Consider the following 19,374-nt stretch of genomic DNA (forward strand, 5'->3'; position numbering starts at 1 on the left):
TTAATTATTTTTCATTTTAAATCTCTACATTAATAAAATTCTGTGACCACCTCTCATGTCTGTGTGTGTGTTTCTCACCTCTGTGTTACTTACACAGTATTCTTTTATCATTTGGAATTTTTTAGATAAAGATTTTGGATGATTAAACACTCAGATTCAGACTACTATTCTCATCTTGGGTTTGTTCTCACAAGATTTTGGCTGATGTAACCCCCAACCTTCTTCAAGTGCATTTTGTTGAACTTGGGAATCTGTATGGAATTTCTAACTGAGCTCATTAGTTAATCCACAAAGGTAGATTGTTCTTGCTCCATGATGAGGTAGACAAGTACAGGCAATATTAAAAATCTAGTTAAGAATTACTTAAGACTTCTACCCAGTCATGGCTGATAGACTGAGAACAATATACCTCTGTGGATTAAATAAAGGATTTCAGTTCATGATTCCTGAGCTTAGCAAGGTGCTTGAAGATGTTATTATGAGAAATTGTTCTTTGATTTTAATGGTGCTGCAGAGGTAGTATCTGCTTCAGCTATAAGAACTGGGAAAGAAATGGCACAGGAAGCTGTGAATAAGATAAAAAAAGGGCAAGGCTGAAGGGTCCTCACAGTGTTGCAGAAATGTTGAAGGCTGCAATTGAAATAGGCTTATGCTCACAGACTTGACAAATCAGATCGTAAAAAAAGAGAGGTTGATCCAAAAGACTGGGGTCTTAGTACAATTGTGAATTGTTACAGAAGTAAAAGGGAAGCAATTAATAACAAAAGCTTAAAGTTGATAAATCGATCTGGAGGCATGCAGTTTGGTTTCATGTTTTGACTAAGAATCACTAGTGCTGCTTTTTTTTTCTTTTTTTTCTTTTTTTTTCTGAGACAAATGCAAGAGAAATATCTTGGTAAGAAGAAGAGGTGCGTGTTAAGCTATAGTCGATAAATCGATTTTTTAAAATATATCGTTTTAAGCAAAAACAATATTATGCACTTAATTGTCATGTCGAAAATAGTAATATATCCAAAAATTCATCAAGTAGAACAACTGCTATCATGTTTTAAGTAAAAAAAAGTCTATCGCTATAGACAACAAATATTGCAGCCATGACACAAGTAATCTAAAATATTCTTTTCAGAGTTATGTCCATTGTGCGTACTTTATAACTAGGGCTACGTTATAACTAGGGCTATGACAACGGCATATTCTTTTCATTGTTTTGACTCTCGAATATATATCCAACACAGTTAGACACAGTTAATCAACCGAGAACCACATCATTCTATATAAAAGAATATAAGATATCAAGGGATACACACTCAAGAGTCAAAACAATGGAAAGAATATGCTGTTGTCATAGCCCTATTCATGACGTCTAAGAAAAATACGATTTTACCCAATTCTCCGTAAAAATTACTTTTAGCTATAAGTAATTTTCTAATGGATGATTTTTCGTAATTTTTGGATATATTACTATTTTTGGTATAACAATTAAGTAGATAATATTGTTTTTGCTTAAAATAACATATTTTTTAAAAAAATCAATCTGTCGGCTGTATCTTAACAAGAACCGAAGAATAACCTGTATTTTGCTATTGTGTAACAGAGTGTAGACGCGCATATGTAAATGCATACGAAATGCAAAATGATGTCACTCTGAGGAAAAAAAAAACTATAAAAAAGAGAGAGATAGAGCACATTAGAGAGGACGGTCATGTGAGAGACATAGACGACGTTTGAGAGGACAAGCCTCCGAGAAGACGAGCATGTTCGAAAGCGCAATTTATTCAGAAAAGTATGTGGAAATAAATGTTGTTAAAGTAAAAAAAAAAAGGAGGTAAGTTTATTACTCGTCTTCTGTTCTCTGCGACATACTCTGCTACAATGTGTGTATAAATGTAAGTAACGTTACAATTGTAGATTTTGAGAAAGTTTTTAACAGAGTTCCAAGAGATGTTGTATGGTCTTTACATAAATTCTTCTGTTCTCTGCGACGTACTCTGCTACAATATGTGTGTAAATGTGAGTTACATTACAATTGTAAATTTTGAGAAAGTTTTTCATAAAGGCCCAAGAGATGTTGTGTGGTCTTTGTATAAATTAGGGACGAGCGTTGGTGAATGTTGTTTGAGCAATGGACAAAACTGCTAAAAGTTTTGTTAAAATTAACAACACATTTAGTAATAGCTTTAATGTTTAAGTAGGAGTATATCAGAGCTTTATATATCTATCTATCTATCTATCTATCTATCTATCTATCTATCTATATATCTATATATATATATATATATATATATATATATATATATATATATATATATATTAACTGTACCTATCCAGTGTTGCATGAGAAAGTAAAAAAAAATGATTGTCCTATTTACAAAGAAATATAAATCAATTTTGGTGACCTTAATTTCATAAACAATTTATATTGTGAAATAGGAATTTTCAAAAATTTGATTAATGTTAGTTGGTGCAAAAATAATTCCGTTTTTTTGACGTTCAACTATATATAAAAAAAACCCGGCATTATTTTTGCACCCACCTAATAGTTAAAACAAACAATAATGTGCAATTAGATTACAAGTGAGAAACACAGACATATTATTTTATTATTGGAATTCTTTCAGATGAGTAATTTGTATATTTATTTATTTATTTGTGGACTGTTATCCTCATCTTTATAGTGGTACACCACGCTTCAGACAACTATTCCTCTGGCCTTCATCAGGTGGTTAAACGTGACGAAATAGGAATGCTGAGTATCCTCAGTAATTACTGCCTTCCATAGTTGTTGTCATCTCACCACGTTTTGGCCAACTAATAATGTCCTGACAAAGGCCAGAGAAATAGTTGGCCGAAACATTGTGAAACAGCAACTATGAAGATGAGAATAATAGTCCACAAATAAATAGATAAATAAATAAATACACGCAGACATGTTTGAAGTCACATAATTTAATTACTATATATATATGACTATTTTTTAAGCATAGAAGGGAAAGAACTCCATATAAATTTCACACAATAACTTCCCTATAATCAATTTCAATGAGTAAGGAAAACTGTCTCAACTCTAACAGTTTTCTTAGCTGAAATAAATATTTTCAGGAAAATCTAAGTAAAATATATTCATCCTAATAATATAGTGAAAGGTAAATTTTTTTTTAAAGAGGCTATTCTGAATCAAGTATTGATGTCATACACATTACTATTATACACAATATTTCAAACAAAACTTTGTCCATAGAATCAATATTAATGTTAAAAGTAGTAAAAAAAAAAAAAAAAATTAATCCACTTTGTAAATGCACTACGTTCTTTCAATTCTAATGTCTCTGTTTCGTTTGAAAACAAATTCTTTTCATGTCATACATGCACGGTGCATTTTCATATATTGTCTTCTATGTTTTTCTTCAAATCAGTTATCTTGAGAAAGTCTTGAAATAAAGATATCGACACTAAGTCTGGGGTCTTACTTTGAAAAATTGACAAGAAAACTGTATGCATTAGGTATACATTTATACACATATTTGCTGTTTAATGAGATATTTTTGTGTTGTTTATTTTACCAGTGGCTTCAAACCTGTGTGAAACAGCTGACAAAAATAGAAGCCGTTGAGGATAAAATTCCTAATCATGTGTTGATCAATGAATATGAAGCTGGACAAGGGATAATGGTAAGTGACTAATTTGAAAGAAACTTTTTAAAAAATTTAAAGGCAAATTATGATTTAATATTTTAATTTTATTTATTAGTTTTTTTATTTGAGAGTTATCACTTATCAAGGTCCGAAGGCCACTCGAGGATAAGGTTTAATGGATGTTAGGTGGTAGTATAGTAATCGTTAATGGTGTAAATTGGGTAGAATTTGATTATTTATGGGGACGGCTCAACAAGAACTTGTTTACATTGGATTTGAATGCTACTATGTTGTATTCAACCGGGAAGCAAGCCAGCAGAATAGTGTTCCACAGATGGGCAGTTCTGAGAAAGAAGCTTTGTTCATAGGGTCTGTGCTTAGATTTAGGCACAGGTGGAGAGTGGGGGAAATCATATGTAGTGGTTGTAGCTAGTTAAGTGTTTTTTTTTTTTGTGAAAGTTTGGCAAGGGGCAACCATAGAAGTTCAGTTGAGCACTTGTCATGAAAATAATGATAGAGAATTTAAATTTTTATTACTAACGGTACCTACCCAGTGATTCCTGGGATTTTTAAAAACTTTATAGTTAAGGAAGTATATATTATAGTCCATACTGTCTTCTATCGGTTGCAGTGTAGGATAGGTAAATCCTTAGCAGCATTTAACCAGCTAAAACAAAAGATTCACCTCAAATATAAATGAAGATTTTGTAATATCTTCTCCACACTGCTATATGAAAATGAAACTTGGCAGCTGAAAATCACTCAAGAGAAGAAATTACAAATGTTTGATTTCAAGTGTCTTAGAAAAATTATAGGAATCAAATGGAGCAATCAAACTACTAACAAAGAAGTCAGAGACCGCACTAACCTTAAAGGCTGCTATATGGTCAATTATATAACTGACAACATACTGGCGATTACAGGAAAATTCTGAAAAAGGGAACAAAGTAAATTTTTTAATGACAGTTTGGGTGAAAAAATGGTACTTTTGGTGTGTTGATTCCAAACTTTCAAACTGGAATCAAAATGTAGTATCTGTTCTGTTCTCAGCCAGAGGAACAGCTAGATATTTCCTACATAAAATCTGACCTTGTGTCTTACTTTGCCTTTGTTAGGGTGCAATTAAATAGGGAATCCAAAACTAACATGTTTGAAACCAAACCAAAAAAATAATGACAACCGATTGGTGAAGAAAATGAGTTTTTTTTTTTTTTTTAAATGTTATTCAAGTGTTTTATAACATCTTGTTCACACCCTCATATGACACATTTGTGTACGTGTCATATGTGTTTTTTTATTACCGTTTTATCTGCTTGGTTACATATGTTTCGAATGTTGGACCATGTTTACGATCCAACAGCCTCGTCAGACCTTACAGAAAGTGTTGTTAATATTTGGAAGAAGTGTTTTAGAGGTAATACGAGAAAAAAAAGGGGTGGGGTAAGAGATAATAAGGGGGAGGGAGACGGGTATCGACAATATTTAAGTTTTGAAGGTTAAAATACATTAGATTGTAGTGTGTGTGGGGGGGGGCGTAGCAGATTCAGGTAGGCGTGGGTGGAGATATATGGATATAGGGAGGGGGAGAGAGGATGGTAAAAAAAAGGTAGGGGTAAATTTCAATTTTAGGTTTTTAAGTTTTTAAAGTTTTGGCTGCTTTTAGTTGTTTAGCCTGGTATATGAAATAGATGAGAGAGACGAGAGGGATAGAAAGAGAGAGAGAGACGAGAAGGATAGAAAGAGAAAGAGAGAAAGGGTTTGTGCATGTGTCATGTGTTTGACAAGTAAAAGGTTCCATTTAGAATGTTCGTGCGCGTGTATGTGCTCATGGGTCATGTGTATATACATGAATATATATTTGTATATCTATGTCTTTGTGCACATATATGTGTATGTGTGCATCTGGGTGTTAGTGTCTATATGTATATCTATGTGCATGCATGTATACAGGTATAGCTATATCTGGATTTATATGCATGTATGTGTTTGTATGTATATATATATATATGCCTATATCCACAATACACTTAACACTGAAAATAAAATTAAACATAACCACTGCCCAAAACACCATGTTAGGAGCCCACCTCCTATATATGAAAATGAAACTTGGCATCTGAAAATCACTCAAGAGAAGAAATTAGATGCATTTGATTCCAAGTGCTTTAAAAAGATTCTAGGGACTAAAGGGAGTGAGCGAATTTCCAATTAAGTCTGAGATCACACTAACCAGCAGGTAGTATCATCAATAATCTATAAACAACATCTAGGTTGGTTCGGACAAACCCTACGATTGACTCCAGAGAAAATTGCCAACCAAGTGTTCCAGTGAACTTCTAATGGAACAAGTGAAGTATGCATGGTCCTCCATGAGTGCACAGTGAACGAAGCATGAAAAAAAAAATGACTAAGTTCAGCACACCCTCACCCCCCCCCCCCCATTTAGCCCCAAAAGTCCTTAGGGGATATCAAATCCTGGTGAAAATGAACAAACAGTGCAGTTTTAGACCTTAACATATGTAAATTTGAGTTCTGCACCATGCAAAAACAGAAATGACTAAGTCCATCATTTGTCATCCCCCACCCCACCATTTAGCCCCAAAAGTCCCCAAGGCCTTAACATATTTAAATTTGAGTTCAGCATCATGCAAAACTGCTAAATAGACATACACAGAAAATTTTGGACAAATATGCTAAAATAGTCCCAAAAATAAAGTGTTTTTATTCGCCCTAAAAGAGCCCCTGGGGCACACCCAAGAGTTATCGCGAAGTATAGACAAACAAAATTATATAGAAATCAGTTAGTTACAACTTTTCAGCAAGTTTTATAAAAATCCAAGCCATCAATTTTTTTTATAAGTACAAAACTGTAAATTTTAGACATTTTAACCCAAAAGGCAACCCTAGGGGAGGGGGGGGGGCAACCGGAGTTTTTTTCCTGGAAAATCCGTTCTATTACTTTTTTACTCATCTCATGTTCAATGTCTGTGCAAAATTTAAAAAAAATTCCAAGGCATAGTTATTGAGAAAAGTGTGGACAGACAACAGACAAGGATGAATTTACAGGTCCACCCTCCTTTTGTCGGAGGACCGAAAAGAAAAGGAGAGGAAGAGCAAAAATGAACGGAAACAGATGATCGAGTGAGATTTGATTGCAATGGGAAAAAACTGGAGGGACACTGTAGATCTGGTTTCAGATCGAAAACAATGGCATACTTTGACTGCCTCATGTGTCACAAGAAGCAATAGTTCATAAGGCAGAATCTAAGTAAGTGCATATATCTGCAATGTAACAGCAAGGATGTCATTGGCAAATCTAAGGGGATGCAATTCAACAGAAAATAAATATTAAATCTTAAATTTGAAGCATAATTTCTCAAGTGTTTTTGAAAATTTTATTATTTAGAACACAATGGATTAATTTTGTGAATATTATTTAAAAAATATTTTAAATATTACAATATTGTTTGGTTTTATGTTGACTGACACAGAAGCCTTAAAAGTCTATCTCTACCCTAACAGTTTTCCCTAATTGAATAAGTATTCTCATGAAAAAAACTGAACCAAAACAAGATATATTTGTGTCAATAATATAATGGAAAAACTAACAAAAACAGGCTAGCCTAAATTAAATTAAAATATGCCAAATTGTTATATATTGGGACCCTATGCTAGTAAGTACAGATTATGTTAACTAGTATAAAATTTTGGTGAAGGTTAAATAGGTGCATGTCAGCAAATGGAAATAGACCCAGTGCAGCTAGTGTGATTGGGACAGGGTTCAAAGGTTTACAACTTAGTGTATTTTGGCAGCATTTTCTCATTTTTGCAAATATTGTTGAAAATAACAGAAATCTCTGTTTAATTATACTTAAAAATTTTTTACTTTTATTTTCTTTTATAAGACCTCTTAGGTAAAAATAGACAAATTAAAAAAAAATTATAATTTAGCAGATTGTAGTATAATAAAGACTTTATTCAACTAAATTTTACAATAGAAATCATAAAGTAAAACGTCAAACACATAAATAAAAAAAAATACACATAGGACATATTTAAATAGGAAAGTCACATGAACAAAAATTATAACAGTTTCTTTCATGAAATTATAGTACAGAGATTTCTGTTGTTTTTGCTTATATATAGTAAAACTGGTAATTAGTAAAACCCTGAAGAGAGTGCTCAATACTATGCAGAGCAAATATGTGTTTTATTTTTTTTATTACCGTTTTATCTGTTTGGTTACATATGTTTCGGATGTTGGACCATGTTTACGATCCAACAGCCTCGTCAGACCTTACAGAAATGGTTGCTAATATTTTTTCTCGTATTTCCTCTAAAACACTTCTTCCAAATATTAACAACCATTTCTGTAAGGTCTGGCTGTTGGATCGTAAACATGGTCCAACATCCGAAACATGTAACCAAACAGATAAAATGGTAATAAAAAAAAAATAAAACACACACACACACACACATATATATGTGTGTGTGTGTGTGTGTGTGTATAAATATAAACAAATTTACATGGTTACAACACTGGACATGTTAATGTTTCGGACAAATGGTAGGTTAAAACCAGAAGTCTTTGTCAGGTGTCTTAATAAATGGTAGCTTTCCATAGAAGAAACTAGTCCTCAAACCTCAATGGTTGATTAAAACCAAAAATCTTCGTCAGATGATGAGGACTTCTGGTTTTAACTGACTATTTTCCGGTCTTAAATCTTAAATGGAATTATTTTTATCATAAATCAATTTCTAACTAGTCTAAGGGAGATAACTTTGTAAAGACCTGAAGGCTAATTCGAATTGATGATATTTATAATTATTTTTATTATTATTTTACTTTATTCTTCTTCTATCTTTACTATATAAAACATGTTTATATTTTCCTTCACCTGCCTTATTAAATATGGGTAAAGTGTAAATTTCTTTTGAATAGCCTGGAGATTTAAAATTAATAGATACAAAAAACATATTTTGTCCAATCTGATAAGTAGGTTTTATAATGAAATTTTGAACAATATAATTAAAATCTATATATGATATGTTTCTTCAGGCTATGTAAAAGAAATTTACACTTTACCCATATTAAATAAGGCGGGTGAAAGGTAATATAAACATGTATTATATATAGTAAATATATATATACTAGCAGTTCAGCCCGGCTTTGCTCAGGCTCTATGTACTGTTCATAACTTTATGTGCATATGTATATATATATATTAAAAAGTTTGACTCATGTCCGGGTAACCAACATCTAAAATTTCAAGTGTTTAAACGCAAAATTGGTGGAGGAGTTTGGTAGAGTTTGCAAAGATCAATTCTTTCAACTTTGACCTTTTAGCAGCCCAATTTTCGCCCTAAAACTGATTAAAATACTTGCTGCATATCTGAATACTCTATATGTAAAATTTCAAATGTTTAGGCCCATAATTGGCTGAATAGTTATCTAGAGATCGCAAAGGTAAAATTTTTTAACTTTGACTCCTTGGCAGCCAAATTTTTGGTCAAAATCCAATTTAAAAGCTTGCCCTAAGTCTGAATACACTTTATGTAAAATTTCAAATGTTTAGACCAGAAATTGGCTTAGTAATTTGGTAGAGACCACAGAGGTCAAATTTTTTAAACTTTGACCCAATTTTGATCCCTTAACATTTATTTTTTTTGGCTCAAATCAAGTTAAAAAGTTTAATGCATGTCCAAGTAACCTACATCTAAAATTTCATGTGTTTAGACCCAAAATTGATGGAGGAGTTTGGTAGCGTTTTCAAAAGTCAAATCGTTGAACTTTGCCGCCTTGACAGCCAAATTTTTGGCCAAAAACGGATTAAAAAGATTTTTCCGAATCTCCATACCCTTATGTTAAATCTCGAGTCTATGGACTGAAAATTGACAGAGTAATTTGGTAGGGAAATGTACACACACGCAGACAATTTCACTTTTCTAGATATATAGATATAATAACAGTTCAGCCTGGCTTTGCTTGGGCCCTATGTACTGTTCATAACTTGCCCTACGTGTGAATACATTTTAGGTAAGATTTCAAATGTTTAGACCAAAATTTGTCTGAGTAATTTCGTAGAGATCGTAGAGGTCATTTTTTAAAACTTTGACTCCAAATTTGACCCTTTTACATTTATTATTTTGGTCTCAAATCAAAGTACAAAGTTTTACCCATGTCCAAGTTACCTATATCTAAAATTTCAAGTCTTTAGACCCAAAATTGGCAGAGGAATTGGGTAGAATCTGCAAAGGTCAACTCTTTCAACTATGACGTTTTAGCAGCCAAATTTTTGCCTCAAAACTGAGTAGAATGCTTACCGCATGTCTGAATACCCGTTATGTATAAATTTCAAATGTTTAGACCCAAAATTGGCTGAGTAATTTGCTAGACACTGCAAAAGCCAAATCTTTTGAAATTTGACCCCTTCAAATTTATATTTTTGGGCTCAAATCCAATTAAAAAATTTAATCCATGTCCAAGTAACCTACATCTAAAATTTCAAGTGTTTAGACCCCTAATTGGTGGAGGAGTTTGATAGAGTTTTCAAAGATCAAATTGTTGAACTTTGACCCATTGACAGCCAAATCTTTGGCTGAAAATGAATTAAAAAGATTTTCACAAATCTCAATACTCCTGATGTCAAATCTCAAGTCTCTAGACCTAAAATTGACAGAGTTATTTGGTAGGGAAATGTACACACACACACACACACACACACACACACACACACACATTTTCACTTTTATAAATATACAGTGATGATCATATTTATTGGCACGGTAAAATAAAAGTTAAATTTTGTCTAATAAATTCTAAAAAAGGGATTAAATTAAAGAAAATAACAAAGTATATTATGTATTTTTAACTGGCCTTTCCAATGCAGCAATCGGATTTTAGAAAAAATAAATAACAAAGGAACAACAAACATAATTGCAAAAAACCCTTGTTCAAAATTATTGGCACGATTTATTTAATAATCAATTGTATAGCCTTTGGCCTTGATTACCTTCCTCAGTCGCTTTTCATAGTTTACAACCAAGTTGTTGCACTCTTCAGTAGTAATTTTAGCCCACTCTTCCTGACAATAATCCTCCAATTGAATAAGATTCTTAGGCTTCCTTTGCATTACCCTCAATTTTAATGTTCTCCATAAATTTTCAATTGGATTAAGGTCTGGGCTTTGTGATGGCCACTCCAAAACATTAATATGATTGTCCTCAAGCCATTTCTTAGTCAGTTTAGCCGAATGCTTTGGGTCATTATCTTGCATGAACCACCAACGACGACCAAGTGAGAGCTCTTTAGCAGAGTCTTTCAGGTTTTCATCCAATATTTTAACATAATCTTCCTTTTTTATGCTACCTGTGACCTTAACAAGTCGCCCTGGTCCAGAGGCAGCAAAGGATCCCCAAAACATCAAACTGCCTCCACCGTGCTTCACTGTGGGTATGGTGTTCTTAGGCAGGAAAGCTTCGCCAGATTTTCTGTAAATATAAGACACTTTATTATGGCCAAATAACTCTATTTTCGTTTCGTCAGTCCATAGAACACGTTTCCAGAATGCAACATCTTTATCAATATGACGTTTTGCAAAGGCTAGCCTTGCTTTCAGGTGCATAGGCTTCAATAAGGGAGTCTTTCTCGGACGACATGCTTTTAAACCAGCTCTCTTCAAAACTCTACCAACTGTATGTCGAGATACATTCACTCCAGAGGTGCTCTGTTCATCAACAATCTCCCCAACAGAGATCCTTGGGTTTTGTTTTACTTGTCGAACAATTTTCCGTTCATCTCTTGGGGAAAGAATCCTTTTTCTCCCTCTACCCTCTAAACTCATAACGTGGCCTTGCGATTTGAACTTGTTTATTATGGCTCTAACAGTGGATTTGGGAAGGTTTAGCTTCTTTGAAATCTTATCATAGCCCTCCCCATTGGTATGGCATGCTACAACAAGCTTCCTGACGTCTTCGCTGTGTTCCTTAGTTTTAACCATGGCGATTGAAAATTATAATTTAGTCACTTATAATAGTTTAAATAAATCGCTATCTAAAAATTATCTGAAAAAAATTATTCACTGAATTAGCGTTAAACAAGCATAATATGGCTATAAAAAAGTTCAGAAAGCACGTAAACCGGAAATTGATTGATATTATACTGATACTAAAAGAAAAACAAAGCCGTGCCAATAATTTTGAACAAGGGTTTTTTGCAATTATGTTTGTTGTTCCTTTGTTATTTATTTTTTCTAAAATCTGATTGCTGCATCGGAAAGCCAGTTAAAAATACATAATATACTTTGTTATTTTCTTTAATTTAATCCCTTTTTTAGAATTTATTAGACAAAATTTAACTTTTATTTTACCGTGCCAATAAATATGATCATCACTGTATAGATAGTTTGCAAAAAATTCCAAAGATCAAGTTCTTTCTGTTGGTAATTTATTTTATTTCACAAGGTATACATTACAATATTGTTTCATTTGTGACTAAAAAGTCGACAAAATTATGTCTTTGCTACATTTTCAGTCATTTATTTATCAGATGCTCTCTTTAAAAACAATAGAAAAACCTTTTCCTTGAACAACTCAGATAGTTCATGAAATCAATAAACTCTCCCAATTTTCTTGCTACATGCTGTATTTATCTCAAGATGAATACAGCATGGTAACCTTTTTTATATTGTTTCTCCCCATTCAGATGGGTTGTTTCTATTCAAATGACCTTTTTTGTACATCAAACAATTATTCCATCTTTTGGTAACTTGTTGTATCTTGCATTTTGTTATCAAATGATGTTTCGATGCAAAACGTCTGGATATTTAACAGTAACAAAAACTTGTTAAAACTTTCTTTTCAGCCCCATGAAGATGGACCATTGTTTTATCCAACTGTTGCAACGATCAGTCTTGGATCGCACACTTTATTGGATTTTTACTATCATTTAGACAACGTTGAAGATAATGAAACACAAGTGAGTAGCAAACCTTTTCTTTTTAATTTTTAAAAAATGAAGATTATTATTTGTACATTTTGGACTATTGTCCTCATCATCATAAGCAATAGTTTCTATTTAATCTATACATTCGCCCTTGGCAGGTTGAACTGTTGAAGTTAGGAGTTTGCCTTTGAACTGCTGAACACCGTTAAATGTCCATGCAAAAAAAAAAAAGAAAGGGTTTTTTCAGTTTGTAATGTTCTCAGTAAATGCAAAAATCACAATCCTTTTTCTTTTCCTGTTTTGATGTTTGTAGAAAATCCGTATCTCTTTCTTCCCACTGACATGCAAATTAACCATACATTCAAACGACTCCGAGTCAATAAAAAGAATGTTCTTGCCAATGAAAGAAATACTGGCTTTTTATATGATCAAATTCGACCGTGTCTTAATTCACATATGTTACATTTTCGTTTCCTATTGGTCAAGTTTAAAGTTCAAATGTTGGTGACTTCTTACAATATGCACATGCCACCCTTGGATGCTTGCTTCCGTGACCATTGTCTTGTCACACAGGTACTATCATGCCTCCGGATCAAAGTGGACCTGGGAATATGTGATAACTAGGGCTGTAACGACAGAATATTCTTTTCATTCTTTTGACTCTCAAGTATATATCCGACACAGTCAATCAACGGAGAACCACATCAGTCTATATAAAAACATATAAGATATTAACAGATATATACTCAAGAGTCAAAACAATGAAAAAAAAATATGCTGTTGTCACAGCCCTAGTGATAACTAAGAGATAACTCTACACTCTCAAAAGACCCGGAATTGAGGCCCCCACTCTGTGTGATACTCAGAACGGTTGGGGGTAGAGTTTGAGTAGCTATATCATTATCATATTCTGTTTAATGTCTCTTTCTGTTTTATATGTTGTCATGCATTTTTTTTTTCCAATCTGTGTTGAAGGTAGTGGAACTGGAACATATGATTCACACAATTGGCAGCACCTTTGTCTAGCCTGTCAGGTGATGGGATTAGGGGAGGATAAAGAAAAGAAAAAGTCTGTAGATGGATCATTTATATACATATGGCATTAATTTGCATATGAGGGGGAATAGTGGCTATAAGAAAGATGAATTCGAGAGAACACGTGTTGAGTTTTTGACAGCTGAGAGAAAGTACAGACATTGAGAATTATGGTTTACATTATTGAGTCATTAGTGAGAAGGAATGCTGATAATTTTTTTTTTCTTACACAATCGAATTACTGCTTATCAACAATCACACACTAAATATTTAATGGGTTTGAATTTGGGGAACTGATATAAATATGTTATAATTTTATGTATCTCAACATTTTAATGTGTATATATATATATATATATATATATATATATGTTATATTGTATATATTATATTAGTATTAGACGATACCACTTGTGCGCGTATGTTACGTGAGTTCTTATTAGTAAAGATATGAGTCTTAGTGAGAGTTCTTGTCTTATTACATATGATGTTGTATCTTAGAGAGAGAGATGTTGTTGTAATGACATATTATAACACAGACATATAATAACAATACAATTTACCTTTTTGTAGAAATCACAAACACAAAGATGAGCTTTATCACAAAACACATGATGAATTTATTTCTTTACGACCGGTCGTGATTTCCTCATTAAGAATTCAAAGTTTCACATTTTAGTTTCTGAAGTGACGTCTCGCTTCAGACGTCCGCCTGTCTCTGAGTTTTCTCACTGACCGTCTCCCCTGACTGTCTCCCCTGACTGTCTCTCCGACCAACTAACTCTCGCTTACTATATTGAGAAATCCATGCATCCCGGCCACTTGAGCAAAATTCACGTGTTTCAACATGCGCGACTTTGCACGTTTCCGACATTGATTTCCCAATGACCTATTTTTTCTTGTGTTGTTTCCACAAAGGAATTCAACCTACATATCTAATTTATTTAACCCATATTTTATTATCCACATTCTTTTAACAATTGAATAGTTTATTTATTAATTATTTTATCCGAATTAACAATTTACTGGACATTCCATTTAAACCTATTGTTCTTTAAAACTTATGTCCAGGGTTCGATTTCTGCTTTCTCTTATTTTCATTTTAACTAATCTCTCTATTTTTATACTTACATGAACAGGGGACAGCCCTTATCATGTAACATATATATATATATATTTTTCTTTCTTTTTTTACATGGAAGTCACCACTTATCAAGGCCTGAAAGCCACTCTGGGTTAAGGTTTATAATAGATATAGATAAGTTAATTCTGTTATCGTTTTTTTCTTATTAACTAGCAGAGATACCCAGCGTTGGCCGGGTGTTTGGAGGTGTAAAAGAAAAAAAAATGTTAGTAGGAAAAGGCAGAAAAGAAAGTGAAAGAAAACGTGAGATCTTACCGCTATGCTACAAGGCCATAGGAAGTGAAAAGCGTTGAAATTTAGCGATGTCAATCAAAAAGTTGACTTGCAAAATGAACTTTGGCTGGAGGCCAGTTCAGCTTTCCATCATTTCATTTATTTGTTTCCCCACAATGTTAGGGGAAAACAGTTCCCCACAAAAAGGGAATGTCCAAATGAATAGCAATTGTCTGATATGAGGGTTTTCCTCCAGATTGATCAGAGCTGATAGCTTTCTGGACGTCCCGACACGAAAGGCCAGGAAGCTGCCTTTGCTTTCGGTTTAGTTTTGCTTTTATACAAAAAAGCCGAACAAACATGCAAGAGGAAGGAATAGTGTGAATTTTATAAAAGTCAATGTAAATAAATGTAGATATGATGTGTGTTCGCAAATTGTAGATATTATAATCTAGGGAGTATATAAAAAGTTCTGAAACATAGCAAAAACACGCACAGCCGTTTTGTCTTTTATATATATATATATATATATATAGATGATAGGAATAGTGTGAGAACACCACTGTTATATTCAAATTCACTTTCCTAAGAAGATATAGAGTTTTGCTCCTTTGCATGCAAATGCCTGCATTAAGTCACCCCTTTTGATGGAATGCATTTTTATTTATATATGTTTTTAATAATTCTTTAGGTACATAAAAGTTATCCATGGATGCACGATTCTTACTAAATAGTAGTCATCAGCATGGTTTGACTTTGACAAGGATCACACCCACAACTACATTGTCTGTAGTTTGGCATTTATGTACACTTTTATCACTTAAATATTAAGTTAATTCAGTTATTGTTTTTTATTAAAAATTATTTAAAAGATTATATATATAGAGAGAGATAGATAGATAGATAGTCTTGGAAGTTTTTTAACCTTTAAAACTATAAATATATAAAATAAATTTTTTAGTCTTTCATTGGAAAATTATTTTGCCATTAAGTCAATTAATTTCCTGCAATCACTGAATCAATTTTCTTTCACAAATTCACAATAGTCCTAATTATATTTCAGGATCATCAGTTGTTTACCATGAAACACAGTTTCGGGGGATTTAAAAACAAAACAGTATATTAAATCATGGTTCCCTAACAGTGTTGATCAAACACCACCTCCCTTAAACACAATGTGCAGATCATGATGGTTTAATCATAAGATCACTCTGGCCATTTAGACGTTTATGCTTTATATAAATGTAAATTTCAACTGTATTTCTTGCGGGTAACGTTGGCTGTGTGGTTTGTTCCTTGCTGATGGACTTGGGAATGGCTTCATGGCCGGGTTTGAATCTTCTGACTGGCTGTAATCATAACTCCTTGCACTGATGATTCCTGAAAGAATAAAACACTAGTGTCTGAAGATATTAAAAAAATAATCATAGCAATAATTATTTATATATAATGCATTCACATTATTACGGCATATTACGGCTCGTGCAATGTATGCATTTACGTTATTATGGTACGTGACATAAATCATGTCTAAAAACAATAACTGTACCTGGAATCTACAGCATGTCATTGATCAGAATGTCTGATTAGCAACATTTGTGTCCGTTGCATGTAAGTGTGCAGCAGGTTGGTTCTATATATGAAAATTGAATAACCCACACTTGCATAAATGCACAGATTATCACTTGCAGATGCTGAGAAACAATTTATAATATGTCTTACAAAAAAGACACCAAAAAGGAAATTATCTGTGCAAGAAAAAGTCATGTGATGGGCCTTTTAACTTGTCTAGAATCTACAGTCGACTTACACACAGTTAATACCTAAAATGACATAATTTTTGGTCTTAAAATGCACATCGACTTATACACAAGATTGACTTATACACAAGTATATACGGTAACCCCCTTTATTCACAGAAATATACCCCTTATTTCACAAAAATCAAAAGTATCTCAGTTTTCATAAAGGGCTTCCGGTCCTGGATATGACCTAAAACTATATCCGATGGTGAAGCCCCACCTTGCGGGCCTTGGGGAGTGTGGAGCCACCTTTTAATTGCCATTGCTCCCAGGTCCACTCTGACCCGGAGTGGTAGTACCTGTTAGGGTCCCAACTATGGGTTAAATAGAATCTGACTTTAAAAAAAATATATATACTCCATTAAAAATCGTTCCTCAAAATAACTAGATTCGGCATTAAATAACCTGAAAAAGGTTGATATGCCGTAAAACAAAAACAACCAACCAACCATAAAGGGCTTTCACCCTTATTTGCTCTCCTCCTTTTTACAAAATTAAATATAACCCACATTATGACCCCTTATGCCTAGCAGTTGTGTTCCAAAATGCATAATTAAGTAGTTAGGAGTAAATCCTGAATACACAAATATACAAACCTATAAGCATACCTAACTTTTTAGAAATAGACTAACTAAATTATTTATTGATCTTTTTTTGCATTAAAAATTGAAATGGGATTTTTGTTAAGATTTTTCTTATTCATAATATAATCTTAAAACAAAACTATCAGTAATTATGTATAAGTAATATTTTCTTTCTTTCTTTCTCTTATAGTTGGACCATTCCTTTGAAAGTCGGCATTTCATTAGCATTCTACTCGAACCTCGCAGTTTAATTCTGGTAAAGGAGTCCATGTACAAAAACTATCTCCACGGAATTGCAGAGCGAAAGGAAGACACGATCACAGATCTAGTTGCGAATTTGGATCTCTGTCCCAACGTGAAATTAGGGGATGTGCTACAACGGACTACAAGAGTGTCACTGACAATACGACATGTACCAAAAGTTTTGAAATCCAAAATATTTTTTAAATGAAATGAAAAAGAAAACATAAAATAAAAAAAATGTCCTGTTGCTCAGATGGAAGATCCTGAAAACCAAGAGACAACCATTTGCTGCTTAATCATCAACAAAATCATTCGATAGCATCAAAGATGAATATTTTGTCCAAAAATTTTATGAAAATTATTTGCTTGAAGTTATTGGACCAAATTCAGCCTCTCCACCAAAATTATACTAACATCTGAAAAGAACTGATTTATCATTACACTGTATCGAATTCTGCTGAAATGCACCATCCCTTTTAAACATGAAACATGTTTTAGTTCTTGTCCAGAATTTTGCATATATGAAAAACAAAAATAAAGAAAAAGTGACGAAAGCTATTTTGAGGATAGTGAGCGTTTGGTCTATTTAAAATCGAATCTGCAGTGATTCTGACGCAGTGTTTAATGAAATTCAAACGGCAGACAAGAGTGAAGATTAGGATCAAGCCTGCGTCATGAGATCAGAAGGGTGGGGGTAAAGAAATTTCTAATGAGTGCAAGAATTACTTGCCTCAAAAACGCATTTACGTCTGTGTGTCCTATACGGTCTAGCTACTGAATGATAAAAAAAACATTGTGATACTCAGTTAATTTTATGCTCAAGTCTTGAATACTAATGTGAATTCTTGCGAAGGATATTCAAATGAGATGCTGCTAGTTTGAATAAAAAATATGTTATTTTTCAGACACTGATCTTATTTGGATTTTGGAGTAGCAAGCTTTGACAGCAGTGTGTTGAATTTAACCCCAGACATTGGTAGTTGATAGTTAAGAATAATTAACATTTAATAATTTAACTACAAGCCCATGACAAAACGAAAATATCATATTCCAAAAATCACATAAATTGATCAAGTAGTTTAATTTTTAAATAAGAAAATCACATTTTATGAGAGATTGTCTCATCCGCCATCTTGAAAAACAAATTACAAAAAAAAAGGAGATTAATCACTACAATAATTCAAAACTTAAAAAGATTTATCTTGTAATGCCTACGAATTCCCATTAATCACTTGAAAATGATTTTCTGTATGAAAATAAAACTATTTGATCAATTTATGTGATTTTTTTTATTATGATGTTTTTGTTTCATCGCGGGTATATAGATTTTTCTTTAATTTTTGTTTTTTAATATAGAGAGAATTCTGGAAAAGAACACATACTTTTTAAATTTATGATGACCATAGCTATATTTATTGCATAGCCCATTGGTGAAGGCCATGGTTGTTGGTCATTCTCTTTGTTTTAGACTGTTGTTAATATTTGACGGTCAATTTGCCAATCTGAACCAACTGAACACTTACTTTTCAAAAGTTGATTTTTAGGTATATTCTGTTCTGTTGTCAATGAATATCACATCTAAAATTGTCACCCACAAATAGTTTTTATTATATTAAGACCTTTATCATCCAATGTATTATCTAGTGATTTTCAGTGGTAGCCATTTTCTTTTTACTGCAGACGATAAAAAGTGTAAGCGAAAAACTAAGCATAGACAAACATAAACATACTGTCAACAAATCTAAACGAACCAAACAAGCTGAAACAAGCTGAAACA

The 19,374-nt window shown here is 32.8% G+C and overlaps 1 protein-coding gene across 1 annotated transcript in view; it reads left to right on the forward strand.

Annotated features, from left to right (window-relative positions):
- Positions 1–18,155, forward strand: part of LOC145260494 (putative RNA/DNA demethylase ALKBH6) — a 32,035-nt gene extending 13,880 nt beyond the window's left edge. Inside the window, exons 4-6 of the mRNA XM_080118604.1 lie at positions 3,564–3,668; positions 12,496–12,609; positions 17,545–18,155. Coding sequence (XP_079974730.1) covers positions 3,564–3,668; positions 12,496–12,609; positions 17,545–17,805 — 480 coding nt within the window. The 3' untranslated portion in view covers positions 17,806–18,155. The remainder of the gene's footprint in view (positions 1–3,563; positions 3,669–12,495; positions 12,610–17,544) is intronic.
- The last annotated feature ends 1,219 nt before the right edge of the window (positions 18,156–19,374 follow it).

This window comes from Euprymna scolopes, chromosome 36 (genome assembly GCF_053919585.1).
Source record: "Euprymna scolopes isolate OS-2025 chromosome 36, ASM5391958v1, whole genome shotgun sequence".
NCBI lineage: Eukaryota > Metazoa > Mollusca > Cephalopoda > Sepiida > Sepiolidae > Euprymna > Euprymna scolopes.